General features: G+C 40.0%; 1 protein-coding gene across 2 annotated transcripts; it reads left to right on the top strand.

Moving 5' to 3' along the window:
- The first annotated feature begins 990 nt into the window (after window positions 1–990).
- On the top strand, window positions 991–20,260 carry LOC141901792 (uncharacterized). 2 transcript variants are annotated; one of them, XM_074789265.1, is made up of 17 exons: window positions 991–1,386; window positions 2,620–2,691; window positions 7,290–7,361; window positions 8,899–8,970; window positions 9,056–9,193; window positions 9,339–9,482; window positions 10,723–10,866; window positions 11,755–11,826; window positions 12,180–12,251; window positions 13,235–13,378; window positions 14,401–14,625; window positions 14,986–15,149; window positions 15,240–15,376; window positions 15,667–16,675; window positions 17,214–17,360; window positions 17,460–17,732; window positions 18,257–20,260. In XM_074789265.1, exons 1-17 carry the CDS (start codon window positions 1,205–1,207, stop codon window positions 18,538–18,540), a joined length of 3,351 nt encoding a protein of 1,116 aa, XP_074645366.1. In that variant the 5' UTR covers window positions 991–1,204; the 3' UTR covers window positions 18,541–20,260. The 2 variants fall into 2 exon arrangements, with proteins under 2 accessions (XP_074645366.1, XP_074645365.1); XM_074789264.1 differs by having other exon boundaries at window positions 17,214–17,369.
- The last annotated feature ends 422 nt before the right edge of the window (window positions 20,261–20,682 follow it).

The raw sequence follows: 20,682 nt of genomic DNA, 5'->3' as shown, positions 1-20,682 counted from the left end.
TTCACCAGGTCTCCGATTCCGCGGGACACTCTAGAACCCGGAGGTCATTTGCCCAGTTGGCTACTGTCCTGGGAATGTTTCAATCAAGATGTCACCTGGTTATTCGGCCCAAATACTTTTAGCCTAACTGCGCCGCAAGCAACATATTTCAAATTATGAAAAGTTATCATGCCTTGGTTCAAATTTGTGGGAAAATAACTTTGGGATACATATAGCTATTGGTCATTCAGGTCCACTTAGTGTTGCATTCTGGCATAAGATGGCGAGCGTGCTGCGCAACTTTCATCAAACCTTCTCAATAATCAATCTGTATGAATCATGTAATTGTAAGACCTTATACTACTTTTAAAATCATGGAGACGAATAAAGATGTACCGGTATCTTATCTTATCGAAATCTCAAATTCTTGCGTGATCTGGAAACTATAGGGCTAGGTTTAATCGATAAAACCGTTACTTACTTCAAATTTGTAAGGACAGTAACGTTAAAATAACGCTGTGATTTACACATCCGTGTTTTCATTCGTTACTGGCACTGTTTGAAATCGGGTATGTCAATCGACGCTCTTTCGCCGCTATCCGTGGATAATTTCCATCCAATCGGATAAATACAACAGCAAAACTATGAGTTTTTACGAAATACTACTAAAAGACCAGCTAAATTTAAACATCGATACAGTTCGTCTTATATTGATTGACATTATAAGTAAATTGTCAAATGAAGTAATTTTTCAATACAATTAAGCCTGGACCTAATTGAATATTTTCTATGAGTTAAATGTTTGTATTGCGTTTGGGGATATTTCTAATGGAATGAAAATGAGCAGTCGTTGCGGTGTTTGTAAGTTATTGGCAAGTTTGTATGTAGGATATCTTGGTGTCAATCGGCGATTGCACGTGACACACGCCTCAGCCAATCAAACCGCGGAGGCGCTTGCGCCACCCAGCGACGAACAATCAGAACTACTCACAGTCTTATTGAGAGAAGAAATATGGAGTCGCCGTCGGATATACACGGCTGGCGCGCCTCGAAATTATCATTTACAGACGCGACAGTGTAGCGATCACCACATCGGGGAACATATACGGAAATGATAGATTTATATACTGACAGGATTATACGCCCATGAGGGACGCTAATCGTGGAATAGTGGACTAAAACTTCAATACACGCGCATATAAAAGTCTCGGAGCTTCGATCCATCATGGCCGCGGTTTTTCTAGCTTTTGTTTTGTATACGGGATATTTAGTCGGCGATATCTCCACGGCGGAGAAACTTCAGCAACGGTGTCCGACAAAATGTTCCTGTTTGGGTTCGATGGTAGATTGTAGTAAGAAGGGTCTGGTTACGATTCCCCAAGACCTCCCGGTTTGGACAGAAATTCTGTAAGTATTTTGACATTTCTTTACTAATAATACTACTCGCATGAATCGCTAGTCTCTGGCCTCCATTCACTGATGCTGCGAATACGTATTTAGTAGTAGCCCATTGAAAGGGTGGATTGAGGATACATAACACATAACAGGGTATCCCATTAAAATGCAAACAAAATTTGTTTTGTGAAAAAATAATTTTGGAAATTGGGTTGAGCAAAAAATGGGAGACCCTCTAAATTTAGCAGGGATAGTTGGTTTCCTGACATTGGAAACCCTTTGAGGCCTCATTTTGAGATTTTGGCTGTGAATAAACCCTGTGTAGGCTAATCGTAAATGTCCAAATAGGCTTAGACCTGTGGTAAGTCTGGGCCTTTTGATGCCATTGAATGTCCCATCAGTTTTTTCTGAGGAGTCTTATGCCTAAACTAGGCTTGTGGAGGGTGAAGCCTAAGCCTCATAAAAAACTGCTTTTCATAGGGGCCTAGCTAATTTGTGTATTTCCGTTACGTATATGATTTTTTGATCATTATGAATTCGTACATTTTGGCCTCAAATAAAGCAGTTTTGAAATTGATGGCACTTTTCATTTTCACCTGTCAACAAGTTAGCGATCGATTTGAGGCAGGTCTAAGTGATTCGGATTCTATTGGTCAATATTTGCCAAATTATCATTGGCATCATCAGATAACTGTCTACAGTCATGACACTACCTGTGATTATTGGTCGATAATTAGCAGATATCACTGGGTTAATTACTAAGTCCACCAGCTGGCTCCAAACACCTCTAGGGCATGATGAATTGTTTGTTGCAAATCAGGCGGTTATAACACTCTAATCCCAGTTAGATCATTTCAAAAGGCGATAATTGGCTGTGAATTTTAATCGGGGAGCTATTGTCCCATGTGCATTGAACCCGCATCAGTTGTCATCATGATTGAAACAGGTAGCTATCCTGGTATAACTGGAGTTTTTAACTGCTCCAATTTGATATCAGCGATATATTTAACTGATAGATTTGTCATTTGGCTTCCCGGTAAAAATCAGAAATGTCTGCTAAAGAAAAAAAAAATTGAATGCCCATCTCTGAACCCTGTTGAGTTCGCTTGAACTTACTCAATTCCAACCACTTAAGACGATATAATAGAAAAATATTTGATGAATTCAATTTAAAACTGTCAAGCTGGTGCTTCTGGTGTTTGTTTTATTATCCTAACTCGCCGATTTTGGTATTTCTATTTTCAGAGAACTCCGGTCGAATTCAATTAAATCTATATCGATGGATGCTTTTATCGGATTGTCTAAACTAACCAGGGTGTAAGTGTTATATCGATGATTTATGTGTAAATTTGATTCTAGAGAAATTCAAAAACTATGATTTTAGAAGGGATGAAGTGAGACATGGGCTTAAAATGTTTCTAGCATATTCAAGAAATTCAGTGTATTGAAAATCTTCGATGCTAAAAAACTGACAAATACACCATTTCTTGTATGTATTGAATCAAGCCTTCTTGTTAATTCTAAGGTCTACCCGAAAAATTCATATATCCATTGAGACTCATGAATGTTTATTCAGTGATTTTAGAAAGTGTAGTTAGTGAGAAGAGTAAAATCACAATCACAGTTTGGTTTAGGCTATAGGTTAATAAATACTCATTGATGTTTATTTTATCATCAACCAGGACTCATATAGTCCTCGCTTCAATCATTCGTCAACTCCTTCTCAAAATGTTGTTGATATTATAATATCTTACAATGAATATTTTGTTTGGATAGTTGAGATCGAGTTGGACAATTCTTAACAGCCCCAAAAAGACCAGAGTCTGCGCATGTCAGATATAAGTATAAGGCGAAAATTGTGCACATATTCATTGGCACACAAGCAGGATTTTTCGCTGCCGAATTTTCACAGCGATTTATGAACCTTCTGCGATTGGCCTATGTGTCGTAACAAAAATTCGTAAAGACTAGTCTTTATGAATTTTTGGTCGTAACCTTTAGGTAAAATGTAGAGGTTAGGTGACGAAGTTATGCGCTGATTTCGTATTCGATGATGTCAGGTCCTGTCTGCGAGAGCTGCATAAACATTTTCAATAGGCCTACATTTGATATCGTAGAAAAAAAGAGCGAAAATACTTGTACGCGCGCACGAAGCACATATGCGAAATATATCGATTTATACGTTGTTTAATTAATCATACAAGTGTTCGTGAAGTGAATCGTATGTCAATGTTTTTTCTCTCGACCCTCTTTATTCGGCGTTCTCTATCGCGCGGTGTATTCAACGAACGGACCTGGACTACAACTCGTCTTCAATTTGTCGCGTTTGACAGTCGCGACAATGGCCTGTATAGCCGTGTCACCGGCCCGTGAACGACGTTCGACGAATTCTGCGTGCTTCGATCGTGACTTGTTGCCGAATTCGCAGCTTTATAACGATGTTATCAGTATGCGCGTACAGGCTTCGCTTGCATTGTCGCACCTTTTACGCTGTGGCTATTCATTATGAATTATACGCGTACAATGGGCCGACGTTTGCACTTTAATCCGCGCTTCGTTGTCGTCGTCGGCTTTCGCGGGCCGATTCACGGGAGAAAAAAGGAAGTCGTCGCTGTCGATGCGTTTGAAAGGTATTCGTGTTTAAAAGGCCGGTTCTAAATGGTGCGTATGTGTGCACACTGAGTACGGAGAGTGTTCCCGTGCATTCTGTTGGGATCGGGAGGTGGGATGTACGTTGCCGGGACTCATTACTTGATCAAAATCATCAGTATAACAAAAATAACCAGAATCATCCATGGATTCCTTCAGTTGGATTCATTCTGACCTATATATCATGTCACCTGTGACTTGAGTACCAAGCCGCATAGTAATGTCTATGAGTTGAGGAAGCCTATTCTATGAATCCAATAGGAGTTTTAGGCAACAGCGACATGCAAACATGCTCTGTAAGCCCATGACGCGAGGTCTCCTGAGGCTGGACCTTGCCGATAGGCCCGATGCAAAATGCCACGGCCGGTTTTAAGATTATACCGAAACAATCGAGACGCATTTTGGCAGGAAGCATTAAAAACAAAATCTGCCCGGGGAAGCCTCGATAAACTGAGGACATTTTTGCCTCTGATTGTGATTTATTCATCGCGGCCCAACCCCCGGGAAATGGAGGATGATTTTCCTAGGACCCTGACCTCTATAATAACATGACATAATTCATCGGCTACGGATGATTAGCCTATCAAGCACGCGGCTGATTAATGGTGGTCAGTTTCGGTCTGAAAAATCGAAAACATTAATCCTATCAGTAGTAATCTGACATGTGTAAAGTTCTTTCCTCCCGCGCGTGAGGAGTAGTAGTAGCAGCATGGGTTTCCTCTCACTCTCACTCACTGGTGGTTTTTAGAGTATGAATCGGTTTTTATTTATTCGATCCAGATGTAATGCCGTGTTCTGGCACCTTTTCCCTACTCAGTACATATATCCACGACTTAGACTTTGAGAGCGCGCGTTCCCCCGATTCCCTGCTGCAGCATCAGGCAATAGGATCTCTCGGCACCGGTAATCCGTTCGAAGGATTCCTGTTTTAAAAATAGCGTATGATCCGCTGCAACGATGATCTTGAATGATTTGCCGCATCGGGTTGTGTAAGAGGCATCGAATTGACAGTCTCCGATATACGCAATGAATCAGAAGTTTGAAAATCGTTCTCAAGACGTATGGCTGACGATGGCAACTATTCGCAGGGATAAGCTGATAGAGAAATTGTCATTGAGCTTCAGCCTGGTCATCAACTCAGATGATTGCCCGATCCCTCCTTTTTCGATGTTATCCGATGAGAAATTCGTTCTTTAAAGTAGGCCTACTATGTCTGTCATAAAAATCGAAACACGACTGCTTGTAAATAAACGCTTAGAAAGATTGTTTGATGTCGTTTTGATATATCCGTTGCCGAAGCAGGGCCGGGCCGCGCGGTGCCGACTTCAAAGGTACGGGCACGTTCCGCTCACAGGTGCGGGCTACGGGTATTTTATCTCTCCGATGGTTTATTGACGCTTCGAATATTTATTATCGAAAAATCAACAGCAATGCGCAGTCATATCGTCATGAACGACCACTTCACATGTGTCACACGAGAGAGATCGAAAACATATTCTAAGGCTTTTAAAGTTTAGAATTGTTCGACCTCGATGACACGGGCGTGATAAGCCATTCGAATATCAGTCACGTATAGTCAATAGATAAACGCTTAAAAGGGCTGAGAGTGACCCGGAGCGCTGACTCGAGTGTCGTGTCGTTTGATATAATCTGAGATACTTCTTCGGGATCCGTTGGTTCGAGCGGACGCCAGCGCTGCTTTGTTGATCGATCGCTTAGCCAATCAGCGATCAATAATTGATTGATTTTACGGCCGATGATATGTGTCTTGGTGGTATTATGGCATTGCGCAAGTGATGCTGGCGCTTTAGCCGCGATAAACCTGATGATAATTTCAACTCATTCAACAGCAGATGTTCATCAAAGCTTTATGATTTTTTATTATTAATCTATATCTGAAAATGTTTATGGTTCTGATCTTGGTCTGAACATGAACAAGCTTTCGAGTTAGAAAAACAAGCCCGGTCCGAGAGAGGTTCGGGGGTAACGAACGAACCCCTAAAATTTCCATCGAAGTGCCCTTCAAAAGGTCAGTGTCAAAGAATTTGGGTCAGCATTTCTTTCAAATTTGGATAAGATTTTCGTGTTTTCATTGTGTTTTCTTAAGATTAAAAAGTATCCATTCGAAAATGATTTATTCAGGTACCCGGGCACCTCGAATTCGAGATCTATCCTTTTTAATAGGAAAGCGCCCTGTTTCATGAAATAGAACTGCTGCCCCTCAAAAAAGCTCGGCACCGGCCTGAAAAACGGCTCTTATTGTAGATTTGTTATAGCTTTTAAAACGGTATATTTGACCAAGTTTAAATTAAATGGTCCATTGTTGTTCGACACAGTGTTTGGATCAGTTTTATTGCTTAAGGCTTGTTTTGGTGACGTAAGAAATGGGGCCTAATCTCACAAGACATCAAAGGGATTTAGGAAGAGCTATTTGGGTAACGGTTCAATTTTAATCATTAAAGGATTATGATTTTGATATAGATTAGATTAAGCATATGGCAACAGGAAGATATGTTTTGTGGACAAATGATAAAATCTTATTTTCCTGACTGTTTAGGCCGAATTAGTAATAAAAGGCTTTCGGAGAGGAGATCGGATAAGATCTATAAGATCTTTGGGTTCATCTGTTACGTATTTCTTGAGTTTATTTATACACATTTTCTCGGTATCCATGTCTCGTACGGATCGAACATATAGGACTTATGCACGGTCAATAAAACTTCGATTTACTATTAATCCGTAAATTCGCGCAAAGCCCGGGCGCATTTAGCCGTGAAATTGCTATACTTCGAATTCTCCGTACGGACAATGACGTTAGTGTTCACTTGAATCGCCGATTGACAATCGTACAATACGGTCGAACAATGCGAAAGCTTAAGTCAGAATTCAACCGATTTAATAAGAACTTCTAGTAGCAATCGGCAGTGTCAGGAAAACCTAAATCCTTGAGTAAACATGTGTGTTCTCTTGGAGAATAAAAATTCCCAAAGAAATGAAATTTTGCAGTTGATTTTCCGGCCGGTGTCAGGCGGGCCAGGTTGTTTAGGGTTATTAACAGTTCAATCGAATGGTAGATGTAGCAAATGAAATTACGATGCTTACATTCCAATTTTGTTAAGATTTAGGCCCCATGAAGTATCTTTTCAGATGATAGGACCAGGACATGTGGCCACATCTTTGATTTCGATATTTACATTTTGAACATATTTTTATTATGATTACTTGCCATGAATTTAATTCATATCCATCATTTTGATGTTTTGCAGGGATTTGAGCAATAACGATTTGACTCAAATCAACAGTACAGTAGTTGAAAGTTTACCAGTTTTAACTGAAATGTAAGTATGCATATATAGTATGTTGTTTTTCTAGGCGTCAATAAACTTTCAAGTTGGGTTTTTGTTAATGAGTATTGATCATATCACGCTCTTGAAAAAAGGGTACGATATATGGTTTGAACTACCATTATATTTTTAAAACAAATATTTTGTCGATAGGGAATAATACGTACTTGCTAGTCCAGCAAAACGCGAGGAAGGCACAGATGCATTGCATATATTCTGAGCGTCAGGTTAGCGCGCGTTTGTTGCTATTTGACCAGGTGTTAAGTCCACATCCCCGCGCCCTATTCACCGCCGCCGCCTTAACTCTTGAATGACATGCTATTCCGACCCCTCGAACGGATTATAAGTTTACAGTGTTCAGCGGAGCTCAAGCGAAACTAAGGCCCCGGCAGAAAATAGACTCTAACCACTCGACGACTACGATGGGGTCATATTTACATAGCGTTTTATCGGAAGAAACGAACAAACGCATTCTCGATAATGCAGGAAATAGGGGAAGGAAGACTAGGGGGATCGGGCATTATTTGGTTGTAAGAGAAATTTTCAAATATGTATCGAATTGCGCGTCGCGCTGGTGTTGACTTTCATTCTCAAAGAAATGTACTTGAAAAATACGAAGTCATTCGTGAAGTCAACGTCGTCGAATAATGGCTTCTTTTTACGCGAATTCATTCATCGGTTTTCTGTTTTCGCTCGTTTTTCGTGTCGTTTCTCAGGCCCCGCGCGGTTCAAGTGGGCGCTTTCCGATCTCGGGCCGCCGGATCGGGTTACGTTCGCGGCGATTATATTCGCGCGAAAAAAATTCACGTCGAAAAACGGAACCCGTCTCTACGATCGTAACAGAACTTTATTGTAAACGCGAGCGACTAGAGGTTTGTAACGCTCCGGCGTCGGTTTTGTTGCGACCGAATCTCCGGGACTCCACCGATCTGGCTATTCTTCGACGGAACCACTTGAACGTTTCGTTCATTATTGCTGCGACCACTTGAATTCGAACGAACTATTGTACGGCTGACGAACCGTGTCAATCAAGCTGCGGTCTATATGCGTCTTCGATTAATACCCCACCTCTGGGTGCACCTAGTGACTCAATTGTATGAATTGTTGGCACCCCCTATAAGACACTGAAATACTAGACGTGAGGCAAAATATTGCACCTTAACAAAAATGTTCAGTCGCCGAGTCAACTCATGTCGTAGTTTTGAGTCGGGGCTTCCATCTTTATCAATCTTGCGTAAACGTTGGAAATTAGAACAAAATGTCCATTACAATTGAATCCCCTCGTGTAGACATCATTTCCATGGAGTGAAACCTTGAACAGACTTCGCAAAATCTAGTTAATTCCCCTTTATTCGATTTGTCAATTAAAGCTTTCATGTTATATTGCTAGATTTTAGCATTAAATGCATCGAACTTCGGTTTACGTACATTTAACGTTATGGTGCCAGTTATATTGTTTCGGGCAGTATACCTTTTATAGTCTCATGGGGAAATGATGCTAATATTCCCTTTGCATGTTTTTGTCTTTCAGAAAATTAGCGTATAACAAACTCACCAAAATCCCGGTCTTCAATCAGGAAAACAATATCACCCATTTGACGCTGTAAGTATCGTAAAAAATGACGCGCCTTTTTTTTCAAACAGAAAAAGAGGAAATCGTTATAAGCGTACGATTCGTTTTCTTTTAGGCATCACAATGAGATACCTGATATCAATATCGACGGTCTGGAGAGCCTATCAAAACTGCGAAATTTGGATTTGAATTTCAACAAAATAAGGACGATCAAAGTTGGCGATTTCCCGGCTGGCACCTCACTGCATCATCTGTAAGTAGCCGAAAAAATAGTAGGCCTATAACTGTTGGCGATACAATTTTCTGTTAGCCGATGTTTAGGTGATGGTTAACAGAATCGGACTAATAGAATTGTGGGATACAGCCATAAATGTTATCAACTGTATTCTATCTTACAGATTTCTGAACTACAACGGAATTACGACTTTGGAACCGCGCTCGTTGGACAACTTGACATCGCTCGAATGGTTGAAACTGAATCGCAACAAAATCGTCGAAATCCCGAAGGCCATTTTCTCGAAACTCGTCAACTTGAAATATTTGTAAGTAAATTACTTGCTCGGGATTGAATTGCTAACAGTTGTAGTATTGCAGTTACTAGGGGGTAAATCAGGTCCAAAAATGTTGGTATTTTAATTTTTTTGAACGGCATTTTCCAAACTACAGAATTTTCTCCACAGCCTAATTTTACTTACCATTTTAGAAACCAGGGGCGGGTTTTATTAACTGGTATTATCTTTAACCCAGGGGGGCTAACTCAATTCATTTGCAACTGAGTTACCCCCCCCCCCCCAAAGTTAAAGTTCATTCCAGTCTATAAAACCGGCCTTGGCGCTTGTATTTAGATTTTTTTAACTTCGGCATTTTCTAAACTGTCTCCACCACAGCCTGATCACTTTGGCAAACCAGGGCGTGCGCCTGCGCTTGTATTTTCTCCCACTGGAAATACATGTATATAAACTTGTTTATGTAGGAAGGGTTGTTTACATGTTGATTGATAGGGGTATATAGTATATAGCATCCAGCGAACAGCTGTGGTGTTAACCAATTTGTCTGCAGCCTCCGTTCAGTTCTTATATAATACACACTGAAGGATATGCTACCGCTGAGGTTCACTTTGTACAAGTCAATATGCGTATTTGTCTTTGTCGTAATAAAAAGAAGTTATGTAGCTGTTATTCATGCTTTGTCGAATATTGATGGGTGTTAGGTGTTAGTAAAACCCTGAATCGAGGAATCGCCCATGACGTTTATTTTTGAAAAGTAGAATTAAAGATGATTTCTCTAGATTTCGTTTTATATTGTAAGTTATTCTATCTAGGTGGTATAAAACTTGTGGTTGCTATATTTTCTACTGTTCACGTGCTGGTCAAAAATTCGCAGAATATGTCAGTATTTTTCCGTAGCTTGACTGACATCATTTATGTGTGTTGAAATAGGATTTCATCGTCTCCCGAAAATTCTGCGATTCCTGATTAATGGCAAATTAACAACGTTTGTAGTTGTACTGGCAAATGGGTTATGCCTCGCTTCATTGTACCCCGGTACGGTTAATGGAACTTTGTGACACAGAACCTTATATTACCTTTCTTGATAAAACTTGATTCAAAAACCTTGCAGTATTGTCTTCGCACAAACTGAAGAATTTGAACCATTTCATTATCCTATAGTTCTGAAAGGTCCGGTGATCCCTTCCCTACTGCTGCTGGCACCATCGTAAACTCAGATGATTTATTTGATGCTCCGATTTTGTTAATTCACTCGCAACTTTTGTTTCTACAGGGAATTGAACCGTAATCGTATAAAGGTCGTTGAAGGTTTGAGTTTCCATGGCTTGGAAAAACTGCGAGTTTTGAAACTACGCCGCAACGTGATCACGCATATGATGGACGGATCGTTTTGGGGACTCAGTAACATCCAAGTCCTGTAAGTATGATTATTCGCATCTGTACACATTATATCTGGGGATTTGTACGCAAGACCCTAATGCCGGCCCGCATAATCTGTGCCCCTAATCTAAAAATCAAATATCTAAAATTTGCATCAAAATATTTTGAAAAGTGTTTGAATTAAAGGAATGATCCTCAGCAATTTGCCTACGGCTTGATACTGTGATAAAACGTACGCTATAGTTCGTCCCCTGTTAACATAGCTGCTATTCAGTTGTTTATTTTCATCCCCCCAAAATGTTTTGGGTGCAAAGTGCTGCCATGGCAAAAATGTTGCGATGAAAGGGAATAATTGTAAGTCTCCTGCTGTGGAAGTGTCACTACTCTATACAACAAGTAATTTGTACAGGATACTCTCCTTGAGACCACACACATATGCTAACACATTGTTAAAAATCTGAGATGTTACCAACAAGAGAAAGTGAAATGATTTCCAAAACTGTTTATTTCATTGCAATTCGCTTGATTTCTTACAGTAAAACCATTGTTTATTTCGTTGCATTTCAATTGATTTCTTATTGTTAGAACCATCCGTAAATAGGAAAGTAAAGACTGCTTGTCGACGTTTGGCTAATATTAAAAACAGTTGAAATTAAAAAGAGATGATTTTTAAAACGTTTTAAATGAATAGAATTTCCCTTTGAACACTGGTGGGAATCTGGTACTGCGAGAAGTGTCTGGTAGCCAGCTGGCCGGCTTTCCTCTCCCCTTACGAATTGTTACCAGACCTTACATCTGTAATTTCTGTTTATGTAATTTTCTGTGTGTGATCTAGCAATCAGGGGGTCGGCGCATTGAACTTTTTTAAATAGCTTCACGACCAGAAATGATGAACACATTCTCCGTTTACTATTTTTTCGTATAGAAAACTTGACCATAACAATCTAACGAAGATATCGAAGGGTTGGCTTTATGGATTGTCCTCATTGCAGCAAATGTAAGTACGCTGTCAGAGCTCCCCCCCTCCAAAATATTCGTATATATATAAGTATCGGGTATTTGGAAGGAATGTACTGAAATATCATTCGGCCAGATATAGCTGTCAGATGAGTTATGAATTTATTACGTATTTGTATATATTTTGATGATGTTTGCCTTTCCATGTTGCGCTACGAATTCAGTGGTCGTTACATAATTGGATTATATTTGAACAGTTATTATCAGGAACAAGTGATTTGTACTCGTCGAACCCTGTGGCCCTAATGCGTTTTTTTCTCTCATTTCGTCGATTAACTTTTTCCGATGATTTACTATTACTGGATGTTAATTCGTAAAATTTGTAAATTTCAGGTCATTGGCGCAAAATCAAATTCAACAAATCGAAGCGGACGGCTGGGAATTTTGTCAGTTGCTTTGGGAACTGTAAGTAGAAACTTGCTCATCTGCAAATACAGATATGAAAAAAAATAAGATCCCATCTAAAATCGTAGATAGCTACGAAAATTCATCGAAATATCACGTTCGCTGAATAATCCATCGTCTCTCATTGTCAACAACGTTTAATGAGTTGACTCTATTAATAAAATAACTCGTAGAGTTCTAATTACACCGTACGTGTCTAATAGGCCGATTCGGACAGGAAACCGTTTGTATTAATGGGCCCCCCGTCGTCGGCTGCGATGATAATAACTGGGTCGCGATATCATTTTTCGGGGGATATTATCTTCGCATATAAGATTATTATTATTATTATTATTAATATTTTCATCATTTATCTGGATTAGATTGGATTGACTATATCTACGATAATGATTGATTCATAGCAATCATTTCAACTGATGTTGTCATTTTTAGCCCACTTTGTCCAGTTGTTCCTCTGTAGATGGAATCCAGCTATTTTTGGAAGTATTGATGTTTCAATTGATTGTATCTACCTAAACACATCAGCCCCATCAGATTTCAAATGGCAAACTGACGGCCATTGCTGTTTACATGTTAGGTATACATTAACAGGGCTAATCCGCTTTTTATGGGTCCACCAGTGGGCGTTGAATATTGAAATAGTCAGTTTAGCATTTCACCACTGGGTATCCCTGGACCCCCTAGTTTGCAAGATCTATTGGTAGGAAAAAAAATGTTTTTTGCGAGATTGAATAATTTCCAGAACAGATCAAACTAGATTTAGCAGACACTAGTTGTTAGGTTAAGTGAAATGAATTACAACTGTACATGAACTTACTGGGGATCGAACCTGGATGTCGTACACAAAGGGCAAGTGTGACCAGCGTATATAGGTTGATCACATGAGGGTTGACGGGATGAAATAAAACAATTAAATACCGGTAATGATCAAATTATATATTCAGTTTGATTTTGTATTTGAATTTTCTGTTCGTAATTTTCAGGGATCTGAACCACAATCGACTGACGGGCATCGGCACGGGAACGTTCGAGAAACTGCGCAGTCTGAAGTTTCTGCATCTCAGCCACAATCGAATTTCTTACATCGGCGACAACGCGTTCCGAGGATTGACGTTGTTAGAAATACTGTAAGTCGCACGTGCACGCCAGGATTTATTATTATTATTATTATTATTATTGTTGTTGTTATTATTGTTATTATTATTATTATTATTATTATTATTATTATTATTATTATTATTATTATTATACGTCATCGGAAAATATATTGGGAAAAAGCCGTATGTCCATGATAGACGCACCAGACTGTTGAGTTTCATTTAGAGATAATTACTGTGTATATGTTGTCATCGGCGGTAGATTTATGACAATATTTTTCGATATACACACGCGGAGCCGAGTGTGTATAATATTATACATAATAAAAATTTCATTCTCGTCATAAATCGATATATCATATATATGCAGTTGGTGTTGTATTTTATCGCGTATAGAAATAACAAAACAAATTGCTACCTATTATGATGTTGTTAAAAAAAACACGCACGCATATCGTCAGTTGATGCGCGTATTGAATTCTATTCGGTATCAATGTGCATTTCATATCGGTTTATTTCGTATGCATTACGCGTAGTACATACGTACGAGCTGCCCGACTAGTGATTCGCCCTTATTCTCGCTCTCCCTATATACGCTTACTGTTAACGTAGTAAAGAACTATGTGTTGAAGTGAAATTGAAAAAGCTATGTCAACACGTATTCAAACATTGTTCATTTTTCGCTACTTTGACCAAATTATGGGTCGATATACGCCGCCCTGAAGTGTCTACTCGTAACGGCGATATTCCTGCCCTCGAAAGCGCGAGAGGAGAAATGCGTTTCATATGGTAATCGCCAAAACGTAATGATAATACAAATTGGGACTAAAAAAATAGAGACGACTTAAGTAATGCAATACCTTATCCAAGTTTGATTGCAGTTACCTCTATGAATTATGATAGAGGATTGTTATAGAGTATTTACCTCTAATTACCTCTTACCTCTCTATTTACACACCCTGTTACGTTAAAGCGATGAAATCGCCGGCGAGAAAAGGAGAATTCCATCGCATAATACAGTGTTGTATAAGAATATTCTCACGTATTTCCAGGGAGATGAGTAACAACGAAATATCGTGGACGATCGAAGATATGAACGGCGCGTTCACCGGTCTGTCGTCGCTGCATAAACTATCGTTGGAGAACAATCGCATTACGTCGATCGCCAAACGAGCGTTCTCCGGACTGAAGCTGATGAAGATTTTGCGATTGAACAACAACGCGATCACGACGATTCAAGGAAACGCGTTCTCGGAGCTCGTCAGTCTTCAGGAATTGTAAGTACCGCGCAGTTCTCGGTTCATTTACATAAAACAGTAAAACGACTAGAGACCTTGTAGATCTAAAAAAGTGATACCTTGTTTCTCCTAATCGCTCGGGTCATTTTTGTAAACTGCAATGAAGTTTGTAATCAGTTCATTTCTATAGCTGCCGGGTGTGTTATGGTAAAATTAATCATGATTTTTAAAGAAGAAATGTGCAGGGTAGATGGGCAACCAGCCGGGTCCAAACTTATAAGCTCGGCAGAAATGAGAAAGAAGTGATCAATTTAGCCTCAGCACTGCTTTGAAATTAAATTTATTCAGAAGGATATATCTGGTTACCTTCATAACGATGTAATGTTTTCATTTTCCTAGATATTTCAATACGACGAATTTGCTGTGCGATTGCCAGTTGACGTGGTTACCGGCGTGGCTCGAAAAATCGGGATTCCAGACAACCGTGAACGCGGTGTGCGCTCATCCGATCTGGTTGAAGGGGAAAAATGTTCTCAACGTACCCTTAGAAGATTACAAATGCGGTATGTATTTATTTCGCGATAATTCCGACGCGAAAATTTCCTTTGCTATGGGATTCGTCGTTAAAATCTTGTTTTTCCGCGTCTTTACAGAGGATTTCCCGAAACCGGTAATCATAACGCAGCCGAAATCACAGATCGCTATCAAAACGGGCAACATAACGCTCAAATGTTCAGTTGCCAGTAGCAGCAATTCGCCTATGCAATTCCAGTGGAAAAAGAATAACCTGGTAAGGAAGATTTACCCCTGGATTGTGCAATCGATTAAATTTCGAATGATCGAATAGTAGTTTGTTTTTCTGGCGATTAGATTGAAATATTGAAAAGATTGAAAGGCGCTGTAGTAGTAGTAGTCATAATTAAGTCAAGTGCATTTACATACAGTAGCCGTTCATTTAGTTTGAATGTGTATCATAGCTAAGTAGTGTTGACCCGGAAAATGATTGCCGAAATGGCTTCTCCAAAATAATGAGCGTACGGGCTTAATATTTGATCTCGTCGATTGCTCGTTTATTTATAGGTCGTCAAAGACGCGGATGTCGAAAACTACGCGACCACCGGCGACGGGCGGATCATGAAGTTTACGACGCTGCTACATCTGCGAGCGATCCGGGACGCCGACGCTGGGCGCTACCAGTGCATCGTCAGCAACGAGTTCGGCAAGACCTATTCGAAGAAAGCGAAGATCGTCGTGCACGTGTTCCCGGCGTTCATCAAAACGCCCGTCGACATCATCGTGCAGTCGAGCAGCACTGCACGTCTAGAGTGCGCCGCCAGCGGGCAGCCGGCGCCGCAGATCGCGTGGCAGAAGGACGGTGGCGACGATTTCCCGGCGGCACGCGAACGCCGCATGCACGTCATGCCGACCGACGACGTGTTTTTCATCGTGAACGTTCAGCCGGCCGACGCCGGCGTCTACAGCTGCACGGCGACGAACGACGCCGGTACGGTGATCGCGAACGCGACGCTGCGCGTGCTGCAAACGCCGTCGTTCGTCAAACGCATGAACGATCAGAAATCGCGCGTCGGCGAAACAACCGTTCTGGAGTGCATGGCCAGCGGTAGTCCGAAACCGAAGTTGAGCTGGTTGAAAGACGCCAAACCGTTGGTGATGACGCCGCGGCACTTTTTCACCGCCGAAAATCAGCTGTTGGTCATAATACAAACTCAGCCGACCGACGGCGGACGCTACACGTGCGAAATGTCGAATCAGATGGGCACGGAAAGCGATTCGGCGATGCTCACAATCGTCGACGAGGACGATTCTCCGTTGCCGGTCGGTGACGGCGATGGCGGCAGTTTAACCGATCAGTCGACGACGATAGGAATAATCGTGATCGCAGTCGTCTGCTGCGTGGTCGGCACGTCGCTGATTTGGGTGATTATTATTTACAAAACGCGAAAGAAGAACGAGGAATATAGCTCGACCCCGACGGATGAGATCACGTTGCCGGTGGATATGCCGAGTGCGTCGACCTCATATCAATCAAACGACAAAGATGGTCAAATATCTAATGGTTTACCGTTATGTAAGTATTCAGAAATACTAGATAGCCGAGGTATTTCTACTTGTGCGGTCAATAAATAGAAAATGGTTTGAACTTAAACAGTAAAAGTCCATTGTAATGCCATTGTTGGGGCCAGTGAAAAAACATGGCGCTTTAACGAATTTGGCGTTATAAAGAATGGTATTTTCATTGAATTTGAGTTAGCAAATTTGTTCGCTGAAAAATGTTGACGTTAAGCGAGCAGTGGCATTTAAGTATGGCATTTAAACAAACTTTGACTGTATTTGATAATTCGCTTCGAATACACGTAGACACTTTGATAACCGAGAATCTTAACGAATACGTACATTAGGGGTATACTGGTACCAGTACTTAATAAACCTTTAGAGTTGTTTTCAGAGAAGGTCATCAAATTTCTAACAGATTTCACTGAATTTTAACACCAGAAACTAGACTAGTAGCAATTGATAGCTATCGTAATGAGTGGAAACTCCACTGATTTACAGTGTTACCAGTATGTCCCAATTATTAAACGTTCGGTTTTCGTTATTTTTTTTAGCGTATTCGGGTCAGGATTTGCAAACGCCGGATATTGAATCGATCTATTGTAAAGGTCACGTCGCCATGCAGAATTACCACAGCGACGAGGACACCGCCAGTCGGCGTCCGCTTGTCGGGTTCGATAATCGAGCTTCGTCAATTTCTAGTAAGTCGAGTAAGTCAGATATTCGTTTATTCGAGAAATGTATGAAATCGTTGTTGGATTAATGAATATTTATTTATAATTGCGCTATTTGTCGTTTAGGTACTAGTCCTCCTCCAGCGTATCACTGTTTGTCAAACAGCAGCGACATCTATCAGCGGCCGCCGTTAATGCAGACTTTTCAGGCATATCCGCCATTGGACGATAGCGAGGAGTCCGTCCCGACCTCAGTGTCAGTCATTATTCACTCCAGTCCAAGCGTCAGTTCTCGTAGTCAATCGCCACATTCTGACCAGTACCATGGCAGCGAACAACCTCTAGGAGGAGGCCATCATAGTTCATTGCCTCGTCATACAAATACCTCACAGTCTATCGGTAAGTCAGCGAAAAGCCAACAACGTAATTCTGCCTATGAATAACTACAATATCGAGGTACCGGCAATGCTACTGTGGCAAGCAATTGTTTCACCATCATCCCCCAGGTTCACTAGTGTACAGTACGTAGTCAATGCAGCATTTCTTCTCGAGCAAAATCGAAATCTATTTCTCGAATTCAATGCTTGATGTACGAAAATCAATCCACATAATATGAACTCTTGAGATGAATCTAGATGCATTATTTTTCCTAATTTTTGAATTGAAATGCCGAAATTTAGATCAAAGTTAATTAGGAATTAACTTATCTTGATCGTGTACCTCTGCGATGTTATTAGCACCATCTGACGGGATAGGTCGTGTGCCGGAACCCTGTTGCTTCAAGTTGACAGAATATCTGGATCATCTCAAATGATTGTCTTTGAATCATCTTGAAAAACCTTTTGTACCGTGTAACTAATGAATATTCATTGATGATGTGCGGCTTTCTATTAACTTTTGCTCTTTATTTCATTTTCTTCCAGGTGACAACGATCATCATTCATCTTCTCCACTGTCTCATCATCATTCAGGATCTTTGCCGCAGTTATCGTTTCATCATCAGCAGCAGCAGCAGCAGCAGCAGCAGCATCATCGTCCGTGTGACTCGTCATCCGGCGACAGCGGCGCCGTTAACGCTCTAACGGATACGAACAGTAACAACATCGAACCACATTTATCTGCGTCATCGACGTCGCCAACGGAACGACGGACTTTCGACGTTCTCGCCGACGTAAAAACGCTGCCGAATCGGACGGTTAAAGTTTAGCGTGTGAGTGTGTACGCATGTGTGCGTGTGAGTGAGTGCGCGCGACGGAACCGTACGAAATGAACGTAGATTCGAGTGAACGACGATGATATTTATGATCGATAAAAAAAAACGGGTATTTAATTATCGCGCGAAATGAGATTATATTATAATTATTATTATTATTGAGTGAAACTACTTCTGTGCTGATTATTTTCGCGGTCGACGAACGGAAATTGGTCGTTTGGTCAGTGGTGGTCCGGTTCGTGGAGAATGAACGATTGTGATCGATATATTTGGTGCTCGGATCCTTTTGAGAATTCTGTGTTATTTTGCTGCTGAACAATGAAGAAATAAATTCTCGTCGTTTGAAGTTGTTTGCGTAACGAAAAAGAAGTTTTCAGTGTCTGTTTGAAAATTGTTTCAGTATTAATATGGGGGATTGTTTTCAATTGTACGTGGAAATTAAATCTTTGAAAATAAGCGTCTGAATGGTTAGAAAATACTCTGGCCAGAATAAAATCTTAAAAGGCCAGTGGGTTCGATGTGTTATACTAGAATGATGTTAAAAATTCATTGAAATTACAAATGGAACTTATTGAACAAACATCACAGTCCTTCACCAAACAATTTGTATTGTCTAGTTGTTGGGCCAAGCGAGGGGCGGATCAAAGGGATTCCCCTAAAAATGTCAAGTTGCCCTGAAAATTTAAGATATTTTACTGATACGTAAATAGTTTGAATTCATAAGCTCGTTTTCAGTATTTCCAAAAATTAGTTAATGTTTTCCGAAGAACTTTCTATCGGGGTGCCTTTTAAATCATACGATATGCCCTATATTAGGGGTGGACCCCTCCGTGAAGCTGACCCTAGATCCGCCTCTGCTCAGAGATTTATTTCTTCATTGTAATTGATTTACACTTGCCGGGGATTTGTAAAGTGCGGATACTTGTTAAACAATTTGGGGACTACCAAGTTTAATTATCAATTCATTATAACTCATAGTTCGTTACGAACAATTTGGATTTGTTTTCTATAGTTCGGGTCTAATTTAGTTGCAACTCGATATTTTCTTGATTGTACCCAGTGTTGAAGGTGATAAAATTTTCTCCCTAGGTTTGAAATCTCAGGGTTGTTAAAACATCATTCGATAAATCGTTGTAACAAGGTTGCACTGTATAATAAACCTGCGCATTGATGTAAAATTTCAGTTGTTAACTGGCATTTTTATCTGTTGATATACATACACTTGTGCGTCCTTTTTATCAATGTAAATGTTGTAAATAAGAATGAATTTATATGTATTATAAGAAGAAAGAAATCTATTTGCGGTTGGGGGGTCACTGAATCGGAGCTGACCTGAGGGGATTTTTCAAATGTAACTGGCAATCATTTTTCATTTAAAGCTATTGAATTTAACTGCACAAATCGAATTAACGATATCCTTTCCTTGTGTTCCATAAATCGAAAATGAAGTCTTAAAAACCGGGTAAAAATCCGAATAATCGTAATTGAACAAGAAACTACATTTTTTTTTATTTTGAAATTCAAGATCACCGTAGGATGATGGAATTTTCAATCATGTGTTTCATTTACTTTTAATGAAGAATTCGTATTTTCTAACGAAATGTATAATGGCTGATGATTTATTTATTTATTATTATTATTATTATTATTATCATTACAACAATTATTATTGTCTTCCGATATTTGTTTTTCGGCTGAAATATTATAATGAACAACCCTGTCGTGAATATTTGTAAGAAAAATTTACAAAAAAAAACTTTTGAAAAAAATCAAAATAAAACGTTGATTAAAAATATATGAAATAGTTTTTCATCTATATTTGCTGCTGGTGTGTGAGAGGATTTTATGGAATAGTACATCGATTGGGATGCAAGTGATGTTTTCATCTGGATGGCTGAGTTGTCTTTTGTTAAGTTTTCCATGTGATTACTGTTCGATTGGTTTATTGTGAGGAACTTGATTTACCAAGCGAACGTCAATTTGGATGCAAGTGAGTTGTTGACCTGCTCGTAATTTCACTAATTCCTGGGCTAAACGGGCATCGAAAATTAACCTCAAAATTTTAATTCGAATTAGCCAACTAACCTGAATAAGGGGCTTATTCCCCCGTTCGTGAAACCGGGCCCCTGGCTGTTA

Source organism: Tubulanus polymorphus, chromosome 3, assembly GCF_964204645.1.
Source record: "Tubulanus polymorphus chromosome 3, tnTubPoly1.2, whole genome shotgun sequence".
Lineage (NCBI taxonomy): Eukaryota > Metazoa > Nemertea > Palaeonemertea > Tubulaniformes > Tubulanidae > Tubulanus > Tubulanus polymorphus.
Note: the sequence above shows the minus strand (reverse complement) of the source record. Positions and strands in the feature narration are given on the sequence as shown.

What these genes read in the sequence shown, in the direction of transcription:
- LOC141901792 (XM_074789264.1), top strand. Translation starts at nt 1,205, where the DNA reads ATGGCCGCGGTTTTTCTAGCTTTTGTTTTGTATACGGGATATTTAGTC. An exon ending in GGCACCTCACTGCATCATCT is followed by an intron (nt 9,194 to 9,338) that starts GTAAGTAGCCGA and finishes TCTATCTTACAG; the next exon opens with ATTTCTGAACTACAACGGAA. An exon ending in TGTCAGTTGCTTTGGGAACT is followed by an intron (nt 12,252 to 13,234) that starts GTAAGTAGAAAC and finishes CGTAATTTTCAG; the next exon opens with GGATCTGAACCACAATCGAC.